General features: G+C 42.9%; 1 protein-coding gene across 2 annotated transcripts in view; it reads left to right on the top strand.

Annotated features, from left to right (window-relative positions):
• The window catches only part of Nha1 (Na[+]/H[+] hydrogen antiporter 1), an 89,260-nt gene that overhangs the window by 47,948 nt on the left and 14,096 nt on the right, over positions 1–27,216 (top strand). For both annotated transcript variants that reach the window (XM_076813387.1, XM_076813386.1), the window contains one exon: positions 25,506–25,670. In XM_076813387.1, coding sequence (XP_076669502.1) covers positions 25,506–25,670 — 165 coding nt within the window. The remainder of the gene's footprint in view (positions 1–25,505; positions 25,671–27,216) is intronic.

Raw genomic sequence — 27,216 nt, forward strand, 5'->3', positions numbered from 1 at the left:
TGCTTAAAATTGCTGTAATTCGTATCTAAATTGCCCATTCAAAATTCATCTGCTGCAGTTACAATTTAACGCATACTCAAGGCAATCAGAATTACGATAAAACCAAGAGAAGCAGAGAAGCAGAATACAAAACACTTTATATTTAAGCGTAACACACTGCAGCCACTATAATCACGTTCCCCAATGTACAACGACATAGAACATTGATACACCTTCGTGTACCTTAATATAACTTTAAGCGCGCATTACTTCTCAGATTCCATCCTTGTAAAGTACATCAAATCCGTTCGATACCATACAGTGTACGTGCAGAAGCGTAGCTTTAGATTCACTAGCGCGCAAGTAGTAGCGACCAGCGCATGGTCGGACGTCGCACAGAGGCACACTGTATATGGAGGTACCTGAAATCCAAAATCCAGCTACCACAGTATTTTGAAACTTTTTCTGAGTCGCGACCCCCTTTTATAATATTCAAATAACCTGCGACCCCCTGCCCCAAGGTAAGGTAAATTTAATAAGGTAAAGAAAACATTAAAAATAGGTATTTCAGAATATAATTCTAACGTAATACTATTTAATTATCTTAATACATATATAAAATACACTTACAGCTATTTAATATATTTAATTATCTTATATAATGGTGGTTGTGCTTGCGTCTGAGTAGCCACCCTTTTATTTTTTCACAAATGAAAAATCATTGTTACATCAATAATAGAATATGCAAATGTAAGAATGTGACCTCCCTGGGAGTCGCGAAAATTCAATTTAATCTGTTAAAGCTGTATCTACTTGCAATAAAAATTTCTTCCCATTTAAAGCAAACGAAATACATAAAATATCCATTTCTGTAATAAAATAAAATTGGTTAGCCATCGTAGAATACTAACCACCACGCGGAAACAATATTTCCAAAATTCAAAGTATCTTCCATTTACACACCACTGTGCGTCACTGAAAGCGCCATCCGAGTAGAATAAATAATTAAAATTCCACCCCCGTGTGTAGCCCAGTATCGTCCCCGTCGTAAAGCAGAGTGTTATATGTATCAATAACGACCCGACTTTTCCAAACAGTATTGGCCATTTCTCCCAAGTTTTAAGTGCCCTGTAAAATCCAGTAGTCTCGCGAACGGCGCAACCAAACGCTCCTCGTTCTATTCCATTGCCCGGTGTCGAACATTGGATTGGAAAGGCTGCGCGCGGCCCCGTTGCACTTGCTTCTCCATTCGTCATCCACCGAATGCCGGGCCGTTTCGCCATGATTCACGGTGTCATAACGCTTGACCCGATCCGCCGGCAATAAAAGATAACGCTTTGGCACGCAGCCCCCGCGGTTCCGTTCTTTAACGCCGCCAGCCTCCCCTCGAAACAACCGCCCGCGCGAACGGTTTTCATACAATACGGCTGGCAATTGTCCGTTACAAGCTGGTTACGCCGGGAACGCAGCTCGTTTCTCCTTTCCTCGGACGGCGCGGGGCTTTGGAATAGCTTCGCGACGAAAATTGCGACGCTGCTTTATTGTGCTCTTTTAGCTTCGCGATTCCAGTCGGGGAAGAAGCGAGCCGGCCGCTGCGACGCGCGAAAATGCTGCTGCGAGGTGATTGAAATTGTGTCGTCGGGTATTTCTGAGAAAGTAAATGTTGGCATTTCTTTCGGAATTGTACGCTTTCTTGTAAATGTAGAAATTTGTTTGGGAATTCTGCGTTTTTTTTTCGGGAATCCCCAGATCTCTTTGAGAATTGTAGGTTTTTCTAAAAACCCAGGAATTTCTTTGAGAACTGTAGATTTTTTTAAAATTCTAGGAATTTCTTTGAGAGTTGTAGATTTTTCTGTAAAAATGCAGAAATTTATTTGAGAATTGTAGGTTTTTTTTTAACTTCTAGGAATTTCTTTGAGAGTTGTAGATTTTTCTGTAAAAATCCAGAAATTTATTTGAGAATTGTAGGTTTTTCTAAAAATCCAGGAATTTCTTTGAGAACTGTAGATTTTTTTTAAAATTCTAGGAATTTCTTTGAGAACTGTAGATTTTTTTAAAATTCTAGGAAGTTCTTTGAGAGTTGAAGATTTTTCTTTAAAAATCCAGGAATTTATTTGAGAATTGTAGATTGTTTTTAATGATCCAGGAATTTCTTTAGTGGTTTGGCGCGAATTGCAATAGAATTTTTTCAACAAACCCTGTTATCTGCAATTAGTCAAGTCACCATGAAATGTAGAGTTTTATTTCTCACAGATATATTTGCCTTTCCTTTTGCCGTGTAATTTATTGTGAGATTAACTGTGCTGTCTCGTTGAAATGTTTCTATTATCGTTGAAGAAGAGACGTCAAGGGGGACGTTTAACTTTAATGCAAATTCCAGTAACAGATAGCCGTGTTGTTTTAAGTGAGAAGAAACTCTTGTTCGGCGGAAGATTTCAAATTTTCTAGAATTACTGCTCCCCGAAGTTTCTTATTTCAGGAAACGCGTACATTTTCTATAATCTTGCCGGAACTTGAGGGCTATTTGGCGCGGTACTGTGATAGAACGAAACTTTAGCATAAGTAAACGGCGCTCTTTTAGAGGAGCGAAGAGAGATTTATTAGAACAACGCTTCCGTTAAGAGAAACTTTCATGATTAACTTCATAGAAAAAAATACAACTCGTGTGCGAATTTAATTCTGTTGAAAATTTAAAACAGTCCACCGGAAGCCGCAATCTTTTGCTGAATAGCTAATTCATTGCGGTAAAATTTAAACAGAACGTTGAAAGAAATTACAATTTCAATTACTCAAATTATATCTCCCATAGAGCGTCATTTATTATTATTAAATTATTAATAAGAAATCATATATTTGTGCGTGTATTCAGTACAGCTATTAATATCATCCTCATAATTCGTTCAATATTTTAATCTCCCCTCAGAAGGTAACCCCATTTTAATTAAAATCGCAAAATCTGATCTAAAGTCAATGTATGTAATTGGAACTAAAGTGGAACTTGCTAAAACCAATATCCCACATACTCTGAGCATACATAATACCCCACACAAGTAGCAGTAAATTTATTATCGTGGGACACATCAACACAAAACGGTGCAACCATTAGTGATGCAGGGAAAATGACACGATTTATCCAAATGGTTAATCAAAGCTGGGTGAATATGTTGAGGGGATGTAGTTACAATCAGATCGCTGCATGTCGGACATTTTCACGAGCTGTATTTTCAAAGACCTCTGACAGTTCACCCCCCTTACTTTTTCCAAGCCGGCAATTCACAAAGGCCACCAGAAACGCATTCCTCGGCTTCAATCAATCCCAAGCACCGATATATTTCATGGAAGCCCACCGTTTAGGAACAATCACTCGAAACCTTCACGCTCTTGCAAACACTTGTCACTCACCACCACACAGCCATCCACGTGTACAGGGTGACCTACTTTCATCCAGAAATGGATTTATCCCCGAAAGCACGTTCAATTAACCCCTGGGCGAGTTGAAAAATAACAAATTTTCTACCGGCCACGGGTCGTTTCTTCGTGGCTTCAAAAATCTTCGATTAACCTCTTCGGGGACACTTCTGACAGACAAGCATGAAAATCTGTTCGCTACAGAGCTCATTACGCAGTAATAATCCGCGTAAGCTAGCAGGAAATAAAAGTTGAACAACTCTCTTTCCATTGACGCATTTAGTTAGAAGCAATTTTATTTAACATTGCAATCTACGTGTATGTAATATGATTGTGGGCTGTGAAATTGAGAGTGTCAGAGAGTGGGTGCTGGGAACAAACACTCCATACCTCCCTTCGTTTCAGAAACATTAGCATACCTACTCTTTTAATTCCACACCCTGGAATACTCAAACACGTAACACACCAAATAAACGCATCGTAGCATCGAAATCCCAACCCCAAACATCTCAAACCAGATACCCCTCTTCAGACACATCGATCCTAACAGCTAGAACCAACTCATTCACCCTCCAATAGCCCCTTAACCCACTAAACTAATTCCCAGGAAAAGTCAGGAAAGTTTCGTGCGATCGCAACCCCGGGACACCCTGTATATCCCGCGGCAGGTGTGCGGCCAGTGGGTAGGCGTCCCCCAGAGAGGGTGGAATCGGTAGCGTGCATTATCGCGGCGGGTGGATCGATCGTGGCCGATCGAGGGATCGCCGCAGCCGCGGAAAAAGCCTCGCAAACGGTCGCTGGCGCGGCTCGACGGAACCGTTTTTCATCGGAACGTAGCATCCCCATCTCGGCAGTTCCCTGCAGGCCGCAAGATACTGGTCGAGCCACCGAGAGGCAGCCACCGCCTGACAGAATTTATTATTCGCCTCGTGTTTCAACGTAATTTACACCCGTTGGCTCTCGCGTCCGCTCTTCTCCCGCGGCTTGACGCAAATTATACGTTATCCGTCTTAGCCGCCCCGACCGTGCGGGGGTGAGTTATCAATTTTCGAGGCGGAGGCTCGCTGCCTTGTCTCCTGATAATTATCGCCAGCAATCGGTCGTAATCAGTCCTCGGGATCAGAATCTCTGTGCGCATTTGTAAACTGGCTTCCTGGGCGCGTCTAAAAATATAGTACAATATTATACTATGCTACAGCAGAGATGGGGTAAATTTTTATTTAAACAGAATTTCGAATAACGAATGAAAGTAAAAAAAAAATATTCGTCACGTGTCAGATAATCTAAAGTAACTTTTATTCGATTCTTTATTTAAATACTTTTTTTATTTAGTCAGTGCCCATCGTTTCTCGCGTCAAGTCACCACCACTCTAACTCAAAACACCAAGTATTCACCCACGGTAAAAAATATCGCCAGACAAGTCCGCGAACGATGCCAATTAAGAAGAACCGTGGCAGCTTTGAGGTCCGTGAGCGGAGCTGGTTGAACCATCCCCCAGGGTCGACAAACCCAATGACAAACTTTTCCGCGTTGTTCAGAGGTGTGGGGGAGGGTATGGGGTGGAAGGGCCAGAACCGCCTGGGGAGAGACGGGGTTGAAATCGATTTCCCCAACAATCGTTGAAATTCGCTTCCGTTTCCGTCGAAGTGGCTCGTCCACCGCGAGCCAAGGTGTGCTGCGGGGCGCGAAACAGACCGTGGGGGTTGAACGGGAAGGGAGGGGTCGAGGGGCGGGGGAAAAGGGGGCCAGTGGGTCGATCGTCGAGCTCGTAGGAATTTTCGAGCTAGGTGATCTTGCCCCTTTTTCAGGCGTAACGACGTATCGCGTCGACGTGCTCGCCTGTGCCGACTCTATCGCGCAACCGATCTTCTGAGAAGGGATCCTTCTCGGTGTTTATTCGACGCGGATAACTTTATCGTCCCGGGTCGCATTGAAATTTCTCTGCGAAGGCTGGGTTCGTTAAGGGGAAACTGGGCCCCGTCGTTTCTTTTCATCCGCGATAGCCGGGATTGTGGATTCTTCTGGTTTTATGCTCGGGAGCGCGTGTTCTAATTTGCAACCTGATTTCGGCGGAGACTCGAAAGGAGACAGTCGGGGAATTGAATCTGTAAGAGGAATATTTGGGGGCGTGCAGTTCTCTTTGGAAGGAACGGCTCGTTAGGGGTGGAATGGGCGATTATTGTTCTGGTTGGTGGAAATGGCGGGTTGTTTGTTCTTTGTGGACTGATATTGAGGGGGTGTGGAAAAGAATTTGTGGTGGGAATCTGTGGGGTTGAAAAATTTTGGGGGGACAAATTTTTATTCGAATTGATTTTTGTTCGTTATTCTCGAATGACTTCATTTTATTCGTCACTCCTGTTCGATATCTGATTGGAATATAAATTTATTCGATATCTTATTCGAATAACGCCCAACTGTGGTTGATGGGTAACCGTGTGCTGCAATTTGAGGGCTGGTTTTGGTTAAATTTGAAAGGGGGAGGTTGATAGCGTTGGTAATTAGAGTGTGCTATGGTTTCGTAATTCCAATTCTCTTTTCAATAGCGTGGTAATAATAGATGATCCAATGGATGTAACGGAGTGAATGAGAACGTAATAATCTTCTGATGTGAAAGATGTCTTTGTAAATATAATAACAGAGGGGAAAGGGAATGTGCAAGCTTATTGTTAATATTATAGCAAAGGCAAACACTACCACGTATAATATTGTACACGCGCAGGAATACTTAAAGTTTCTTTAGTTTTGCTCCCAGCCATGTCGACACAAATTCAAACCTCATTAAAATGAAAAAATCGCCAGTGCCCGACGGGACTGACATTGCTTTTATTTCTCTGTAAATCATTTGTAAACTTACCCCGATGAGATCAAAAAATACATTTTCCACCTAATTTATTAACGTCCTCTTGGGCTTCATTTTATCATTCGTTTCGAAATGTTGGATTAAAATCAGCGACGCGAATATTTGTTCGATGAAAAATTCCAGTTTACAAAGTTGGTAATTACGCTGTAATTAATCATTCCACCATAAGCACGTTAAAGGTGATGCAAAAATAATTTCGTCCCTTTTTAACAAAGTTTATAGTTCCAATTTCCTAACGCAATTAATCATCGCCCGAATAAAACGCACAGAGCCACTTCTGATTACTTTTCAAAATTCTAAATTTTTCTCAGCAATCATGAAAACGAATTTCCACCTGCAAACAAGAAATCCGTTTTGCAAATTCATGAAAAAAGCGTAGAAAAAACCTGTGGATAATATGTTTTATTTAGGGAACAACGGTATTCAATATTTTTATTTGAAAAACATAGTTCTTGAAAGGCAGTTAGCACAGTTCGTCCAATTGTTATCAAAATGTTATCAAAATATTCAACATTATACTATGTAAGACGATTGTAAATAATAATGTTAAAATAAATAATTAATAACAGTTCTACTAAGTAGTAAATGAGGAATATAGTTAATTTCATATAGATATTTGTCGATTCAGTACAATTTCAATTCAAACAGCTATTGCCAATATTAAGCGCATTGCGAAAAATCGTTAATCGTCTGGATCCCCTACAATTTCAAGTTATTAATCAAGTACGCTGCTTAATTGCAGCGTATCGCGTGTACATCCTCCTAAACTGATACCTACCTGGAACGCGAAAAATCGGTATTAATTAAATCCCGACAATTAATATTTGCCAAAATTGAATACATTAATTCTGATACACATGCAATGCGGATCCAATATCGTGGCTTGAAACAACTGTCTGTGGCCGCCTGAAATATTTTCGCGGTTTGTTACTCGATCCTCAATGACGTTGACATTGTACCGTGTCGAATTGGAAAAGTTTGTGGTATTTGCAAGTTGCGCGGAATCGACAGTCGAGTGGAAAAACATTTCATTGGAGGGCGCAGATGGGGAAAAAAGGGGTGCACGATTTTCGTAACATTATTCGATTGCGAGAGAATTGTTCAAAGCGCTTCAGACTCCGAAAAAAATTGCAATTCCTGCAACTTTCGCTCGGCGCTCCGCGAATCGTCGTTTACGAGACGGTCGCGTTGCAAACTTTATCCGTGCAGTTAGCAGCGCAGACCGCAGTTGACAAGCTTATTTTATGGAAGCCACGAGACACAGTACAGTTTTTGGACACATGAAAACAGAATGAATACTAATATCCAGAATATTCGTAGCTTTATTACGATCTATACCTACTATTATATAAATTTGGAGTTGCATACTTTGAAATGCGTTTTCTCAATAAATATTAACCGTACTCGCAGGTGTGTTACGTCATTTCGTTCGTCTTGGCAAGAAGAAAATTGTAACGTTTTTATTTTTGTTAAATAATCTATCTATATACATGAACTCCAAATACCACTGACTCGCTGATCCTATGACCATGAGATTCCGCTTCGCCCCTAGGTGCTCGCTAAGAAATCTTTTTAAAAATTCCATTCCCTTCACCCCAAAAGATATATAACCCGGGCAAATTGATTGTAACGTGGATGTAATAGAAAACAGTATTTCAACCCTTGATCCTTGACTAACCTAAATTTCCATTTCATTTCACACAAATCGTTAAAAAGAAACTTTCATTAATTGCTTCCTAATCCACACACATATATCGCAATTAAAATTACCTCATCCCACTGTTTCTACACATCGATGGCTTAGTGCACAAATACTGTACGTCCACTTTTTGTGAAATTCGAGTTTTCACATGCAACAAATAATTCTTAACAGTTCCTTTATACTGTACAAAAATCACATTTATATCTGCTTCATAAATTTGTAAAAAAAAATATCTTTCTTCATTGTATGTCCCTGAATCTTATCTACCATTGCATGCTTCGACCCACTTTTCTCGAAATACGCTAAAATTTTAATTACACTTTACATAACTCTTCCACTCTCACCTTTCATACATCGACAGAAAAAAAACCAACCCCTGCCCCTACACACATTCAAAATGAAATCACCCAGGCAATTAAACTCCACCTCCCTAATATCCCAACCAATTCAAATTCCCCACCGCATCGTCTCACCCCAAAAATCTCCTCCCCACATCCCAAACAATTGAAACTCCTCGTCGCATCTTCAAGGCAGTCCACCCTCCCCCGAATCTCGTTAACCCTTACTATCTACCTTGCCTAACCGCGATCCTTTGTCGGTTAATCGACGAGCGGATGGGCGAAGAGGGTGGGCAGGGGGCTTCGCGTGAGCAAACAGTTTTACAGGGTACGCGAAAATCGCGAGACACGGGTGCACGGGACGTTGGGGGGGGGGCGCACTAGAGTCGGATATGCGGGGTAGCGGGTCAACCAGGAAGGGGTCGTTCATCCCTGCGCGCGGTGGATTGCGCGGCCGTCGCATTTACGAATGCGCCCCTCGCCGCTGGGACCAGATAAATCCACTTTCCCGAGATAAATCTACCTTTATCGTGGCCTTCTACCCGCCGACGAGCGAGGAACGGAGAAAGGGGGGGGGGAGAACAGAGGGCTAGATCTCGCGAGCCGATCGTAAATTGCACGTCGGCGAGGAAGAGGGGGCGGGGGTCGCCACGCGGACGTGCGAATATCAAAATGTATTTCCGATCTGGCTGGCACCAGCGAGTTCGATCTGGCGCGCGGGGAGACGGACGATCCCAGCCGCGCGTCTTAGCGATTCATCGAAAGCTCTACGTGAGGAACATACTTGGCTAATAATTCCAGGGGGGCCGTTGAATTTAGCGAGCGGTAAATTGCATGCGTTGGGAATCGCGATGACGATCTCGGCTTAGGAAAGTTTGTTTGGAATCTGTCGATGGTTTGTTATTATAAGGGGCAGGGAAGGGGGGGGGGTGTTTAGCTGCCATTTTGGACTTACAGGGGAACGCGTACACGGCAAATTCGGAGGAACCTGTACGAGGAGGTGTTCTTAGAAAAATATTCGATTTGTGTTTTGTTTTAGCGACAGTCGTAGGTATTGGAGGGGTGAAGGCAGAATCCACGGTTAGGGGTGTAAGTCGATGATGTATTTCATCATGTATCTCGGGGACCATTCGGTGTGCGAGATAATTATATTTGCATTGTGTGCTTTTGATGGAAATTCGGTTGCCTGAATGACTTTTGGAACAATTCATTTGTTAGTAGATATTGAAACTGGGAGATTTATTTTTACGTTGGGTGCTTTTGAAGGAAATTCGGTTGCCTGAATGACTTTTCGAACAATCCATTTGTTCGTGGATATTGAAATTGTGAGATTTAGGTTCTCTCGATTTTCGTTGATTTCGTTGATGTTTAATTCTAAAGCTAGGTGTCTGTTAAATTTTCTGATTCGTAGAAAAGAGGAATTTTACTCTTAAAGGGTGGGCCAGATCGAAATCTCCGTTTTTAATTTGATTGCAATTCTGGTGTCGCGGTGTAAACGACACTATGAATTTATCGCTGATGTTACTGACCAGGCTGTGTATTTAAAGTGCGTCGCGCTGAATAGGGGATGTTCGAGGGCTGTGCATAAACGTATTGAGAGCTGGGTGCGCGGAGTATGTTGAAGTTTCTCGTTTGGTGGTCTAAGTGCACTTTCAGACGAATCACTCAGTGGCACGTTGTCGAGGGACGTGTCAGTGAAGATACATCGTCATCGATGCGTTAGAATCGATTCCCTGGCGAGGTGAATTTTATGGAAAGAATACGTTTCAGCTCGAAGATTGTGGAGTAAGTGCCATGCAATTTCTCACGGTCCTCTTACCGGAAAGCACTCTCGATCTTCTCCATTCCGCGGCTAGATCATTCAAGAACCAAGCCTCCGGTCTTTAATGACTTATCTGTCGCGTTTCAAAATTCTTGCTTACATAAACAAAATATCGTTCTGTATCTGATAACTCCGCTATTTCAAACCACTGCTTCACCCATGAATTCTTTAAAAATTAAACAATAATATTTCGAAGAATCCTCAACGCTCGTTTCCACTAAAAACTCCATTAACAGTGTCTAATAACTAATCACCAGTAGCTTGGAAAACTCAAGAGAACTCATGCTCCCATTTATCCAGAAATTATAAACTAGCAACACACATAAGTTCTCCAAAGAACCGCTCCTCGCAGACAAAAAAGCAATTATCAAAAACTTTCAATTTACATCTTCAAACAATTTAGAATCTACTCTATAGAATCTATCACTCTGCCCACTCTGCTCCCCATCGCAACAGTTCAGAATCCGCGGTTCCCAAGCCGACTTATCAGGAACTCGGATAGAGCTGGCATAAATCTGAAGGCTGGGTCCATGGGGATCGCCTGGCAAGAACCGTGTCCCCCGAGTCGTAGTCTCGAGCCAGAGGCAAGAAGTTCAGCTGGGGAAACGCGGGAATCGTGCCAGTGGGTCGATCGACTGGAGACTCGCGCGCGATTATCTGTCCCAGTGCGTTTTTGCGGCGCGACGACGCGCTGTGCAACGGATGCATACGATACCGCGCGAGATGCATAGAACCGGGGGAGGGTGTTCCGTCGCGGTTCCGCGTGCGTGCTCGCTGTCGCGCTGTTTCATGGAATGCGAAGCGGCAAGTGTAAGTCTTGATCCCGTGGAAATGACGCCGAAGGGGATCGACGGTATCAGTGGAATAGCGAAATGCAGGGGGATCTTTATGAGATACCAACACGCGATGGAGCTTGACCGAGGGATTGCTTGATTTATTAAAGCTTTAGTGGCCTTTACGGGTTCTTAGACGCGTGGGAGGTTAAGATTACAATGGTTTATCGCTTTTGTGTACAGGAATTTAATCTGATATTATATTTATTGCTGGTGGATCGGGTTTAGAAGCAGCGGGTAGCTGAAAAACCTGAAAGCGGTTGTAAGTGGTAAGAAGAAGAGGGGCGTAGAGGGTCTCTTCTTCTTACCACTGGCAGGACGGATACGGAACTGACACGGAACGGATATGTGTGCGCAGACCTTAAGGGGTTAGGCCGCCTTGGACGGAGCAAAATTGCAGTCATTTTCGGCAATTTTTTTTAAGAAGATAATGAAATAAACAGAACATTTAATATGAAGCCTGTTATTGTACAACTCTCGTCGGAGAAAATCGTATTTTTTTTCGTACAAAATGGCGGCGGTAGAGCCGCGATACGCAAGATCTTGAGGAGCGACGTTTTCCACGGTGTTGCACGGTCTGCACTCTCGTACAGATCTGATGAAGCTTAAAAATTCATTTTTTTCAAAACCTTTGCCACCTTGCGCCAATCAAAGCGTTAATAGAGATGAAGAACCTCGTGAGTTGTCACTTAGATTCAAAATTACAATTTAGTTGCACCACTGGGTACTAAACCAAATGTGATAAAGGGAAATAAGAACATGAGTAGGGAAACGAAAGTGGTGGCTGGGATTTGAGCCGCGCGTGCACCAAAAGCGACAGTTTAAAGTCGCGCGCATAGGTTTAATGAAAATTGACGGCGGCGACGGGAATATTTATCACGGTGAAACCATGGCTGCGTTAAAGTAACATTTGCCGTTAAATTCGGTGTCAATAATGGGTGACAAAGTTTATGAAAACCTGCGCCAGCGGCACCTGTCACCGACAGGATGCGAGATTGGAATCTGTCGAAGTAAGTTCCTGCTCGCGCCTTGAAAAGGAATTAAAGGCTGATACGACAGGAAGACGGACGAGATTTTAATGCAACCGAAGAACGTAACGTTTCAACTGATTTGCAAACGAGAGTCCCCTGTTAACACTTCAACGGCGTTGTGGGAAGTCTATGCATTAACTTCCAAATCATAAAGAAATAGAGAAAATCAACTAGTATTTTGTCAAGTCATGGTTAAAATAATCGACTCTCTATTAATGGATAGTAAGTGAGAGGAATTACGAAGCAATGAATTTTTAATCCATCGAATTTTCACCCTCGATTTTTGCTAATAATTGTATTAAATAAATTAAGTGAGATATAACGAATAGAACTGACCTACTAGTTTCTACGTTATTTTGTACGGTGCCCTGTGTCATCTCAGCGACGACGAATTCGTAAAATATGTCTATAAAGCTTCTGACAGAGGAGGAGGACTTTAGGTAGTGTTATATAAAATTTCATCCCCCCAAACACATTCTCGTTCCTCCGAATGAAACGAATTGACGTCTCTCTAGATTTGCTGCGTCTTGAAAGGTATTTGACGGTGTATTCTGTGTGGAAAGGGGACGCGCGAAGAAGAAGATATCTATTTCTTTTTTAGAAGCATAGATGCACGCTGCGCCAGAAAATTAAGAACAGATTTTTTTTTAATTACAAATGGATGTTTAGTGTGTTTAAAATTCCAATCGTGGGCCACGAAAGTGTAGTCCTTACTGTTTAGTTTCCTTCGTTATTCTTTTATACGTCCCATATATTATCATCATTATTTCGTTAATTTCTTCTTCTCTTATTATTAGAAACAAACAGAAAAATTCTCTCGTTTGATTTACAGTAAAAGAATTTCCAATTTGTTAGCACACCTACTAATATTTATTCTTCATTTATTTAAGGACTTTATTACGCATATAGTGCAGTAGAAAATGTTTGTAGCCTTTCATCGCAGCATTTATATGAAATCTGTTATCTCAAAATTCATTGTTTGAATTCCCTAAATTCTAAAGACTTTCAATGTTCCTTAATATACACCAAAAGGCAACATATTTTTACATGCTCCGAGATTCACTATCCCCTTTCCTTGTCTAAATCCCCCCCCCCCTCCCCCCGCCACGTTTCATGCAATCACGGTCGTGCCGAGCAAAAAATGTTGTCTTTGATTTGCCAGGGAATTGAGACGATACTCCATTCGAGCCACGTTGCGCAGACACGGAGCGAAAAAGCGTCCCGTGCATCCCTTAACCCTTAACTGGTCAGGTGGAAACGTTATTACCTAACTGGTGAGATGGGGTCCGACGAACCCCATTTTTTATTTCTATTTGCACGGTAAAATTTCGTCTTCTTCTTCGCAACAAAGCGTCCAAGCCTTTTCAATAAATATTAGACCGGTGCAAAAGTTCCTTTGCTCACTATTAGGTGCACGGAAATATCATTTTTTACAACACCTACTTGTACTTTTACCAGAAAAGTGTTAAAAGGTCATAGATATTCAAGGAAAATAAATGTAATATATTTTAATATATAACAGCACGAAAACTATATAATATTTGTAATATATGTATAACTTTTGCACCGACCTAATATAAATGAAAAAAATAATTCGAAAATATAGAATAAATCTATTCAACAAGTGTTAAGTGCACACGTACTCGAAGAATTTTCGAAGTCGATTTTCTCGAAAACAAAGCCTGAAATAAGAAAAACTTATTGTAGGTATATTTTCGACTTATGTTTTTCTTATAATTAATCACCCCTCCTCGAGGATACTCTGTGTTAATACAAATGATACGAATACAATCTCATTTGTAAGGAATATAAAACCACAATTTGCCTTGTATCCTCACCTGAAAGAACGTCGAAATAAACAAGCATTTCGAGCATCGTCGCGGTGCCCACGAGTCCCCAGCACACCAGTTAAGGGTTAAAAGTCAGCACCGTTTGCTGTCGCCATCGTAGCCCAAGCAATTTCGGTGGAGGGTGGAAAAAGCTGCGTCTTTAAAACCCGCTCAAAGGGGCCGGCAGGGAAAACGTCGATCTCTTTGTGGCACACTGGTACGCGCGACGGTAGCTGCGTTACTTCGAATGCAATATCGCTGTTTGCAAAGTGCAACCCACGAAAACGAAGCCAGCCGGCGTCGTTCGTTCTGAATAAGATGTTACGCGGCTGTAAACGCGAATACCAGCCTCGCCGCCCGGTTATCTGGCTTTTTACGAGCGAGTGAACTACGGGGTGGGAGTACCGCGACCCTGGCACGGTGTACTTTGACGGGGGTGGCGAAATTTTCGGTCCCTTTTGGTCATGAGCGCGATTTGCCGCGCGGAGACTCCGACGCGTTGAAAAATTATGGGGAGCTTTGATGTTCTATACGCAGTGAGTTACAGAAGTCTGCTACAGTCTATTAATTTGTATTGTCGTGACTAGGGTAGCTTTGGTGGTCGTTGTGGGTGTGCAGAAGTCGTGGACTCATTGTGTTTTTACCTATTTGAAGATACTAGGGAAAATGGATTTTACATTTTGAAAATATCATTCATATCCCTGGGAGCGTTGAAAGAAATAATTCATATTTTGGAAAATGGAATTGTATGTAACGAATGAAGCTGATAAAAGAACATTTCGAACCCGCACATGCCGAGTTTGATGAGAAGAATATTTGACACGTATTGTTTGTTATCGGCAATCATCCACGTTGAAGGGGTGAAAGGAGCCCCCAAAGTTTGGGTCGAGTACATGTTTTCGGAAATTCTCTAAAAACTGAGCAGAGGCTGGATTGATCTTTGAAAAACTCACGCTTCAAAAGAATTTATCCTACGCCTAAGGGTTCTCGAGATATTCCAGAGAACATGTTTTCGACCCCCAACTTTTGCGGCTGTTTTCACCCCTTCGACATGGGCGATTGCCGATAACAAAAAGATACGTATCAAATATGTTTCACTAGTCTGCAAATCTACAGAGCTCATCGAAATCAGCGTGTGCGGGTTCGATATGTTTCCTTGTAAGTTCGGGATGTCAGAGACACAGTATGAGATCCGGTGGGTCAAAGCAGAGCAAGTAGATAAACGTAGGATTGAATAAATACTGTGTCTCAGTTCGGCAGTGACATCAGAGAATTTTAATCGAATCCCTTTGAGGAAGCTGATCCTTTTTGAGTAGTCGAACATCAGACGTCTCCATTGAATTATGTTCCATAACATGTACTGGGAAGATAGATCGAATTCTTTTTACCATCCACCGCACCTCATTCCCCTAACCCAGCTATAACTCAAAAGCTTACTCCCCCTCGCACTCACACCCCACAATCAATACACCATCAGAACCCAATTCACGACACCGTCACGCCTGTCTTCCACCAAAACACATTCCAATAGCCTCGCGAGGGAATTTTCCAAATTAACAATCTCGCCTGACCCATCTTACCACTCAACATCCACCGCGAGCCCAGTTCGCGCCAATTACGCTTGAATAAATCAGATCGAGGACAGAGGAACAATGAGCGTGAACGAAATTAAATCACAGCTGGGATCCGCTTCTAGAAATGGACCTCCGCGGCAGCCATTCACAACACAAGGCTCACCACCCGCCCCAAGGATAACGACAAACGATGACCCAGAGCGAGCCAGAGCGAAAAGTGGACCCCTAGATCACAGTGCCGTGGATGATGATTCAGGGTGCCCGGAACAATGCCGCGGCTCGAGAGAGAGAGAGAGAGAGAGAGAGAGAGAGAGAGAGAGAGAGAGAGAGAGATCCACGCGGTTAAATAGAGGGAGGAGGACGGCAACGGGGCCTGACCTACGCGCAGACAGCGAGGCATGGTCGACGTGGCGGTGAAACGCGTTGTGGTCACAGAAAAGAAAAGCGGTGACAATACGCTTTTCCGCGGGATCTTTCCGCAGCCGGGATCCTGAATGCGTGGCTCGCGAATTCAGCTTCGGTCGTGGGTAAGACGAAAGGGTGGCGGAAGCATCGACTTGCTCGTGAATTGAAGGTTGCAAGGGAGTAACTTCTCGCTGAAACCGAGAGGCAACGACTGTCCGCGGGAACCGCCTTGTTTTGCCACGCGAAAGGGGCTGTAACGTTTGCGTCCATTCAGGGTAGCAGTGTTTCTGATCGGTCTCTACGATTCGCACTGGTATCGATGATTTTATTCTAACGGTTGGTGGTGGAAGAGAACTGAAGAGTTCTTGTAGAAAACACTGCCAAAATTAAGAAAATGAATTTTTTAACGGAAAATTTTCTACACGCCAATGGTAATGCTATATGGTAATACTTCTGACACCTTCATCATTTACCATTCCGACTTTCAACTCGTCAATTCTACGGAATGAGAATGAAGAGATAAAGCGAAGTTTGAAAGCGGTATAATACGTTTCTGTGAGTGACGGCGAAGTGGAACTGAATTTAACGAGTAGCTTCTGGTGAATTCTTAAAAATGTCGGATTTGCTGGGGCGTGCGTAAAACAATGTCAGATGTGGAATACCATATACACTAATTAACAGAGAGGAACGTATAAGCTTGGAAACTGAAACGAAACGAACGTTTCTCTCAAACATTCCCCCCAATTCCAAAAATGATGGGAATGTTCGGAAGCATTATAGCGAACGTTGCACCCAGTGTAACAGAGCGTATTTCCAGAAATAAAGGGAACTAAATTAAAACCAAACTTCAGAATTCCATGTAGAATTACTACGCGGCAGCGCTCTGGATCCTGCCGCGAGAGAGAATCCCGTTTCTTTTTTTCAAAGCTGGACGAGCTTTCGTTCCATTTCCCAGATCCCATTGCGCTCGCGTCATTTCTGCCCGCGCGAATCGGAAACAGTTTACGTAAGCGGTCAGTTATGCAATTCATACTTTATGTACTCAGTGGATGTAGTTTAGATCCTTAAGAGGCGACTCTCCGCAAAGCTATCCAGGGCGGTCCAGTGGAACGTGCTTAAACCTAAGCAAACTTTGATCCTTGATTAAATTTGTACGTTTTCCTCGGCTCCCGAGGCTTAACCAAACGTTTGCCGGGATGTGTAATTATATTTGCCACTGTGAGGGGCCGTGATTAACATTCCAGTGGTGGAAAAGTTCTACGTATGTACCTTTCCAGTGGATTAGAAATGATAATCACTTTTCGCAACCAAGTCGTTATTAGCAGTTACACAACAATTACATATCACGCACGATTAATGGGCGATAAGAGGGCCGATTTGAATAAAATTTTGCACGAACATTCTTAAGACTATAATCTAGTACTTGCCCAGACGATTTTTCGATTAGTGTCGTGGTTTGTTTTTTATTAATAAAAGAAAATGAAAACTGAGGTCGAAAATCATATGCTTGAATTTCAGTAGCTGCCATTTTTCAAATGATAATTTTTTTAGAATTGACGCCAACAAGTACTAGATTATAGTCTTAAGGATATTCATGCAAAATTTTATTCAAATCGGTCCAATAATCCCTGAGATATGTTTGTTACCGCAAGTGCTGTAACCATGAAGAGGCCTTGGGAGAAGGGGCTGCTATGGCATCATTTCTTAAGCTATCAACTTTCTTTTTGTAGAAAATACAGCTTAATTTATACATAATAAGGTGTATATCTTAATTTTTAAAAATGACGTTTCTTTGTATGAAAAAAAAATCATCAAAATGATCCTATTTTCCGACAGGTCAAGGGTATGTAACCCCTTAACCAATTAATCGACTGGTTTATGGTAGAAGGTGTTCTCACAGAACAGGTGTGTCTTTTCTCACACTTCATATGCGTTGGGATTTATGTGCCCACTACTAAATGTAATTAGAGGACCATATATGACGATAGAATTTAAAATTCTTTGCAGGGCTAGCGAACAAAATATTCACTGTTAAATATCTCCCAAACTCTTCAGTACCTACAAATCAACCACACATAGGTCACGTATCTTTCCACCCACCATCCACCTACAAAGTTTCGTGAAAATCGACGCGTAATTGTTCGCGTGATCTTCTTACGACGTTCCCCAGGCAGCAAGCATGTGACTCGAGGAGAACTGCGCGAAAAGGGTTGCCGGGGGGTGAGCTGAGGGGTCGGGGGGCAGAGCACGAGAGGCAATGCAGGTGCCGATGCGGCAACCAAGTCCTGGCCGGCTTTCCGACCGAATCCGTACACAAACATTTAATTCCCGAAAATCAATAAACGCCGCTAGTAGCTCGTAGCCTGGCCCCTTCGAAACTCACTTCCATTGAATTTCAAATCTTTCGCAATCGATATCTCGCGGACAGCCGCGCCGTACGCATCACGCTTGATAAATTGAATATTGTTCCATGGCCGAGGGTATCTTGCAACCGTCCAACCCTCCTCTCCAACTTCGCGGTGGAAAATTGGTTTGAAACTGCGTCGATACTTATTTATCTCTCTCGAATGACTATCCACGTTGCTCTGCCGAGTTTCGAAGGTGTTTGTTGGTGGATCCTTTAATTTAAGAATTATTGGGAAAATTTGAATGAGAAGTCTCACTTTGTAAAGTGATGGTGGGGCTTGTCGTCCTATTAACGTGGAAGAATAATTAGATAATTAACAAAGTATGTATTTGAAAATCCCTTCCCTTTGGGTGAAATGAATGAACACATATTTTCATAAGGAAACAAAAGTGAATCTTCCCTTATCGAATTATAAGAAGCGTAATCAATTTATTCAAATTATTCCAAACAGTTGCTTTAAGGTTCGTGAAAACGAGAGAGGAGAATCAGTCCCCTTCTTCCTTCGCGAAAGAAATATTTTCACTTCATCGTGATGTGCTAATATCTTCGAAATATTTTTCTTTCCTCAACTATATTTCCCTAAGTGAACGCTGCACAGTTTTCGGGACAGTAACGTTCAACGTTCGCAGCAGGCGATGCAGGAACTGCGCGATATCTCGTTCCTCGGTTCTGTTCCCGCGTTTCGCACCGGCACGCCAATTTAGACCACGTTTGCGGAGCTTTTCAAATTGGAACGAATTCCTACTTTGCAGTTCTCGGCCAAGGTACGCCGCGCCACTCGTCAGAAACGTATTTCGAAAATGTACACGGGGAAACGTCGGATCGGCGAGCTGAAGTCAAATATAAAATACCCGCCCTCCCACGCGATGAATATGCAAATTTTTCGAAACAAATTCCTCCGATCCGCGCCCGGGAATTTCCCGTTGCATATCCTCGCTTGAGGCTTGCGATTAAATAACAGTTGGGAACCTCTCGGTCGAAGATAATTAAAAATAAAAACTGCAGAATATTAGTGGATAGAAAGGTGCGAAAATTATTTAATTCTGTGAAGAGAGATTTGGAAAATTGGGGATGCTGTGATTATTAAAACGAGGAAGAAGCATGAAAAATATTTAATGAAGATTTGTAATGAGTGTCAAGATAGACTCAAACCATCGTTTATTTTTAAGAAAGTGGTTCATATAGAAAGAGGAGCGTTACAAAATGTTTGCCATGGTATGGGAAATGCAGTCGTTGTCGAGTGACGGAGCACACTGGCTCCTTTCAATAGAAGCGCGTCCCTCAAACGCGGCATCGGCAAGAAAATTCGATTTCACCCTTCCGAACAATTGCAAACGAAATTTAACCGTATTTTCGAAGACGTTTATTGTATTTGTTCGAGATACTCGTCTTGCAAACGATTTCTCTTCCGTGTTCTTGCCTGGGTGTCTTGGGCTCCGCGTCTGCCGGATATCGAAAGCTCTTCGATAGATTTGGTCGGGGGAGAAAGAAAACGTCGAGCTCGAAACGGCTCGCTTTCTGTCTTTCCCCGCGGATCTCGTACGGCGAAAGTACGAGCGGGAAACGAAATATCGTTTCGTGAGCGATTGCAATGCGTTTTTGCATCGCCCATAGGAACGTCTCTTTCCTCGTCTCTCTCGAACCTGCAGGGAAGTTGAGACGAAAAACGTTAGATACCTTCCCTCTGACAGGAAATAATTAATTCCCCCGTACAAGGGAAGTATACTATTTCTATTTCGTGCTGTCTAGTTTCCTGTCTTAAAAGACTTTTCCATTTGTCTCGTACTTACTCGTACGCCTTTAATTTAGTCGGATGTTATTTGAAACACTCGTGTGTCTGTTGATCAACAAATAAACGTAGTATGTTAGCAGTGACTCCCTATAGAAACTCGTTTGTTTGAACACAGAGGAAGAACAGAAGGATGATGATAAATCAAGGCAACGCGATGACACGCTATACGCAGACCATACATAAGTACTACTTTTCAAGCATTCAACTAAATAGATCTCGATACTTCCTCCCCACGTGGATCACTAGATTTGGTGAATTTTAAGAATCACTCTTCTACCACAATATTGTCGTTCACACAGGACTCAAAACAGATTTACTCACCTTCGGAACCAGTGGAGGACTGGCTCTCAAAATATTGGTTAACAGGAGGCAAAGGGAGCCCACTCACAACTATAAGGCTATCATTTAATTTTCATAAGAAATAAATAAGATTTTCAGAAAATACATAAATGACAACAAAAGTTCAATTACAATTTTTTAACTTAAGGGGGCACACAGGGTCCACTACATATGCGTAAGATTCTCTCACTCCTAGAATGATTGGTAAAAGAATAATGGCTCTACCTGCAGGAATAAGCAAGAAGTAAATCAATTTTTTTTTCAAATCTCCTTATTCTATATTTTGGACCCGAAGATTTTCGGTGAAAATTGACTTCGTGCGCACCGCTGGCTACCAAACTGCCCAACGCGCAAGGGTTAATCGCGTCTGGCTGAAGGGAAGGACCTACGTCGTCGCGAGGAGAACTCGCGCCAGCCTCGAAGTCGCTCTGAATTTATTCCCGACTGAACAGACATTCCCGGCCGGGTGTATCGATTCCAGGCACGCGTGTCCTCTTCCGTCTACGTGCATCTTCCTTTCGAGGAGTCGAAGGCGTGCCACCGAGTTTCCGCGACGACAATAAGGGGAAAAAGGAGTATCTCTACACACATGGAGAAACGTTGAGGCGAGGTAGCGTTCCTTCGCAACGTAGCAGCAGCAAGTTTCCACGTCGTTCCTGCCATCTGGAACTCGCCGGGAACGGCGAAGGATTAACGAGGAACGGATATCCGGCCGGCATAAGGAACTGCATACCCACGTGGTAGTTCCCCTCTCGTTCCTGGCCCTCGACAGTCTCGAGTCGACCGAGACGCTCTGTGATCCTCAGATCGATCGAGCTTCGCTTGAAGCGAGTCCTTGATGGCACGACTGCTGATGGACATCGTGGGAACGGAGGAAAGTACTTGTTGAGTTTCACTGACTGATTTAGAGTGAAATTGGAGTCTTAAGGATGCGGTGTTGCGCAGGTGTGATTTAATCTGTGCTCGGGTAATGGCACTTGTGACTTGCAGCTGCTTTTAGTATAGATGACATCAGTTACCTCTTTGTGGAGACTTAATAATCACACTTCTGCAGATGGGGGAATTATTTGTTGCATCACTCTGAAATCTAAGTAGTAGGCAGAATTTTCTTAGCAATGTGATTGATAAAATGATTCGTATGCAACTTGTTTTGGCCAAGATAGTGAGCTACACCTTCTTGCAATAATATTTCTGATTGTTGCGTTACTACAGTTGCATATGGAACTTTTATGAATCAGCTTCAAAGTCACGCCAAAGCTACAGAGGGTTAAATCATTTTAACTTTGGAGTAGGTATCTAGATCTGCAGAGGTAATACTCAGCTATTAACTTCTCCTTACCGAGGCCGCTTCTAGATTTCAATAGAATCTTTTTAGCCGCCCCATTAATTGCGAAGCTACGCCCGAAACTTGCTGCCGCGCGTCCAAATGCATGTTGGGAAACGAAACGGAATACATTTCCCCGAGCTGGATGTGCCAATAAATCCTCCCCGCTCGTGGACCGACAACGATGGCGCAAAAACAGTGCAGAATCGTATGCATAGAGGAGACGCGCGGGATAAAAACCGAGGCGATAGTTCGTTGATATTGGAATCGAATCCTTCCGACTGCGTTTCTTCCCGGGGATCGATTACGAATAGGAAAAACGGGAAGGAGAAAAAAACGAAGACGACCTCGGCGCCGTAAAACTCATCCACGCGGTAGCGATGGGGATAAAAGAACTGGAATTCTACGGAGCCCCGAGATACCGACCTACGAGATAGAGGTTTTCCATGGAAGTTCGAAACTTCTGAAAATTTTTGATAGCCTTCGAATCGTGGGAGCTTCCAAAGGCCCCTGCGTATTAGCAGAGATTGAAATCCTTTCGTCATAGTTCGAATGTCGCCCGCTTATTGAGGACTCCATGAATACTGTATGGTTAATTACGTGGCTTGAGGTTCCGAAGGTTTCCGATTCTTGGAATCTCTTGGACGTTGGCTGAGGAGGGAGCACTCTAGCTTAAAACTCTGGGTACACTAAAGTGGAAAAGGTATTTCTTCACCAAAGTGGAAAAGGTATTTCTTCACCAAAGTGGAAAAGGTATTTCTTCGCCAAAGTGGAAAAGGTATTTCTTCACCAAAGTGGAAAAGGTATTTCTTCACGAAAGTGGAAAAGGCATTTCTTCACCAAAGTGGAAAAGGTATTTCTTCACCAAAGTGGAAAAGGTATTTCTTCCCCAAAATGGAAAAGGTATTTCTTCACCAAAGTGGAAAAGGTATTTCTTCCCCAAAGTGGAAAAGGTATTTCTTCACGAAAGTGGAAAAGGTATTTCTTCACCAAAATGGAAAATATATCTGACAGAGTTTTACCCTCAACCGTGTGCTTTACAAACAACTTGAGTGGACTTCAACCTCAACCCTTGCACGGCGGATACCGGGTCTAGTTTGACCCACCCTATGCTTATATCACTTACTTCACTTCACGTATCATTAAAAAAAATGCGTCTTGATATGTATTAATTTCAATTATAATAACATCAGAAACTAATGTAGGATTTCACTTTGAGAAACGTGAAGGATATTGTGACGTGGATCAAAATGGCCCCGGGGCAAACTATCCGCCCTCCAATAATTAAAGCTCTGGGACGTGTAGAAATGACTACTTAGATAAATGGAGCTATAATCCACGAAGAACACATTTAAAAGCTTGCACCCCCTCAAGCTTTCAAGTTCAGAATTATACTTCTACAAGGCAGTATATTCGTGCTCGTTTCCTGAGCCACCCCTCTATCCAAGGGGGTGCGTGCTTCAGATGGCACGCAGCCTTCTCTGGAAAGTCTCTGCCAGGGCGTTTACTTATTCACACGCGACACTCACGTATATACGGTCGCCACGGGAACGCAATATTCAGCGACTTATGGCAATATCGCGACGCATTTAGGAGAGGCCGCAGGATCACGTGTAACCGCACCGCGACTGATCGCCGTGAAACACGTGCAGGTTATATGCACACGTCCACGCGTGATTTGTGTGTGCACGAAAATTTCATAACAGCGTCCAGCAGGACGGGGGATGAAACCTAGGGGGAACCGCAGAGAGGGTAGATTTCCATCCCCTTGCAGTGGTAGAATTTCACGCGTTTCCTTTCTTCTTAACGTCCACTTCTTTGTTTTATGAAATATCTTGCGCTATTGCGATAGTGGTGCTTCTAATGGCAGTGGTACTGGAAGAAGATAATTTATTATCTGCGGGAAGTAGCGCGAGGATGTCGAGATCGATTGCAACGCGTCGGATATGGATCGGTTTATTTCTTCTTTCCTTGATACCGCGAGCTTCTTGCAGGCATTTCTTGTTACTCTGTTTAGAGAGGAAATGTTGGTAAATGGGAAGCTTCTTTGCTTAAGGTACTTGTAAACAGGAAATTAGGAAGTGGAGTATTGATGCTTCGTAGAAAATTGAATGTTCCTTAGTTTCTTTCATCTTTTATCCTTTTCTACTCTCGCAGGAATCTCTTAATTTCTAATGAGAATAGTAGCACAAAATGCAATCTTCTCGATCAAGGAGCCCCTGACAGAGGACTATCGGAGTAACGTCTAATACATTTCCCCTTTCCCCAACATTGAATTCTTCGAACAATTCACATCGAATGTCTTCTCTAATAAAACACGGAAACACACCAAATAATCCTTACCTACGATATTCCAAATCAAACACAAGCGTCAAACAGTTACGATTCAATAACAAATGAACTGATTAAAACCCAGCACAGTGTTCCTCAAACAACCCCCACGACCCCACCCCTGGATAAAATTTTTACCGCGCAGGGGTAGTACACCTTAAGAAAACTTCATTCTCGTCAGGCCAGGGATTACCACCAACCCCCTTTAAGCTCCTGGAGAATCAACAAGCCCGCGGTTCACAACGATCGGAATGGGAAATGGAGCAGGCCAGGCTACCCCCGAAACGTTATTGAATTAAACGTCGAACGGAAGTGGAAGCTCGCGAGGATCCTCGGCCCCTTTGTAACAGCGAAAAATGGTGGCGTGGGTGGGCGGGGGTGGCGTCTTATTCCGTGCAGTTTCACAAAGTGTGGCTTACCCCTAACGACTTGCTCGTTAAAAGCGAGCGGATTTACCGTGGTCGCCGACGAAATTACCCGGAGATGGGGCGGGGAACAAGGCTGGGGACGAAAAGAATTCAAAAGGGAGAAGAAAGGTGGGCGGTTGCAAGGAAGGGAAGCACTTTGGGGGAGGTCAAGGTGAATAATCTAATTGTCGGTGAGGACGGGACCGCGTCTCCGCGATCTCTTCCAGGCACGATTAATCGATCCTCAATTCGACCGCAACTGGTCGGAATCCCTCTCGGGGGGTTGCGAGCGCGATTAAGTAAACGAGTTCGCCGCTTCTGGCATCCGCAATGGGGGGAATTTGGAGATGCTTGCACCAACGTTGAAACAGTCCAAATGGTTTCGAGGGTGGTATAGAAGGTTTTCAGAAAATGGGAGGTAATACGTTTAAGGAAGGAATATTATAAGGGTTGAGGGTAACGGTGAAATTGGGCGGGGTGTTGTGGAAGAGAAAAGGAGAGGAAAAATTATGCGTAAACGTTGGTCTCCTAATTTTAACTTTAATTAGTCTTCGAAACGGAAATTTTAAGTTGAATGTAATTTAAACAGGAAAAAAAATATAACCGACTTAAAAAAAAATACAAATGCACTAAAAGGTACAAAATAATTTTTTCCCTTATTTAATCTACGACTCTCATATGTTTTAAGTCGACGCCTCATCATTTGCACTGTGTAAATCTGGCGCCGATTTAAAAAATATGAGAGTCGTAGATTAAATAAGGGAAAAAATTATTTTTTACCTTTTAGTGCATTTGTATTTTTTTGAAGTCGGTTTTAATCTCTTTATAAATTTTTTTATTTTTAACCTTTTAGTTCTATGTATATTTACACACAATATATATAATTCTATATATATTTGCACGCAATAGTGAACATTATGTTTAATTTGAATTGCGGTGCTTAAAACACCATCCAAGTCTGACTATCACGCACATTATACATAGTAGTGGCATTACTTGTTCCTATTTCACGGCACTTGGAGGAATTGTTAGTGAATGAAGGATTCAATGAAGATTAAGCCACGTTGAAGCGATCGTCCCCGAAGAGCGATCTAATCGATCTTTCGGCTCGTTTACGTTTCAGCCGTTCATGGTGCCCCTGAGAGTGCTGATGTTATTAGGAGGAGGATTGCTAGCAGTGTTTGGAAGCGAGGCGATCGAGCTAGGCGGCGCTGGACCCTTGGCAGTGGTTGCGGCCGCCTTCGTCAGCTGCTACTTCTGGCAGAAGCAGGGCTGGGAAGTCGACGACGTGAGTACACTTGCGGATTCGCAACGCTAAGTTTAATAAAACCCTCTAATCCCCGGATGCTGCGCCCTGCTCCAGTGCACAGACCGTACTGCAAAATTATTTCAATTTCGTTAACAGATGTTTCCATTTGTAAGCGCGAGGGTAGTATAGAAGACTACCAAGTGGTGGGATTTATTCAATGATACTGAAAGTTACGAAAATATTTATTATACGGAGTATTAAGGGGTACTTAAGTTTAATTAGGGTCAGTGAATAGTGATTCCATCTTGGATCGATCTTTTCGCGGATAGCTTGCTGACTTGCAGCTTATTGAAGAGGATTATAGAATTAAGCAGGGGGCGTTCTTCGTGTAAAAGTAAATCGGAAATGTGCAGTAAATGCTCCCCGTTCGAGGCTTCGTTATCGCGAAAGCCCACTTGACTGAGAATTAGCTGACCACAACTGTGGATGATCGAAGTGAATCGAAATGAAATAGACTGGGGAATATTGATAAGCTTAGCATTAATCATATCCTCGACTAATAGACTTAAGAATCAGTTTTCTCTTGTATGCTACCTCACAAGGGAAGATCCCGAACCTAAAAATTCAAAAAAGGCTGGAACTTCGTGAATATATAGGGGATTTCTCCCTGATTACAACGCAAGTTTTGTTTGCTGCCTAAATTCACTCTAACGGGGTGTAATTAACCCCTAAAAATCCGGTTGTTTTCCGATTTTGTGTTATAACTCATAAACTGTAAAATATTGTTTCTACCAAATGATAGATCTAATTAAAAGAAATAATTTCTGTCGTAAAACTCTTTTATAACCCAAAATCGGAAAGTAACCGAATTTTCAGAGGTTAATTTCAGCTCCTTCGAGTGAATTTGGGCAGCGAACAAAAATTGCGTTGTAATCAGAACGAAATCCCCTACATATTCACAAAGTTTCAATTTTCTTTTTAATTTTCGGCTTCGGGATCTTCCCTTGTCAGTATGCTTTCGACGAATGAGTCCTATGAAAATTGATTCTCCCGAAAACAAAGCGTCCAACAGCACCCTCCGCACAGTTAAAAAATCTGAAACAGCCCAACAACAAATATGACATTAAAAACATTATCCAGGAATCCTCGATCCGGTTCACGACACCGTGACGGACCATTAATCACAGTCCGTGGCAAATGAGAAGACCAAAAGCCAAGTATAATGCAATATCAGGATCGCGAGAAGGGGGTGGAAATCGTGGAAAGTCGCCGTCCACGAGCCTATCGCGTACAACTCGATGTGCTCGCGTGAAATATTCAAGCCCACGTTCGCTCTCGAATTCCGTGGGCTCCAGGCACGTAGCTATCGGTATGTTGCGTTTGCAGTCCAACACATGCCGTTGCTCCCCGTGACGCGATTCTGTCCGGCAGTTGTCGATACCGCTAGCATATTATGGGACCGCGTGCCTCGCGTCCCCGTAATTCGCCCGGTAATTAGCCCGGCCCGTTGAGTCGCGATGCGCGTCGGGCACGCGGGGAAAAGTCGGTGATTCCTTGCGTAATTAATCAGTTTGACGCGGCGAGC

The sequence above is a fragment of the Andrena cerasifolii genome, chromosome 5 (genome assembly GCF_050908995.1).
Source record: "Andrena cerasifolii isolate SP2316 chromosome 5, iyAndCera1_principal, whole genome shotgun sequence".
Lineage (NCBI taxonomy): Eukaryota > Metazoa > Arthropoda > Insecta > Hymenoptera > Andrenidae > Andrena > Andrena cerasifolii.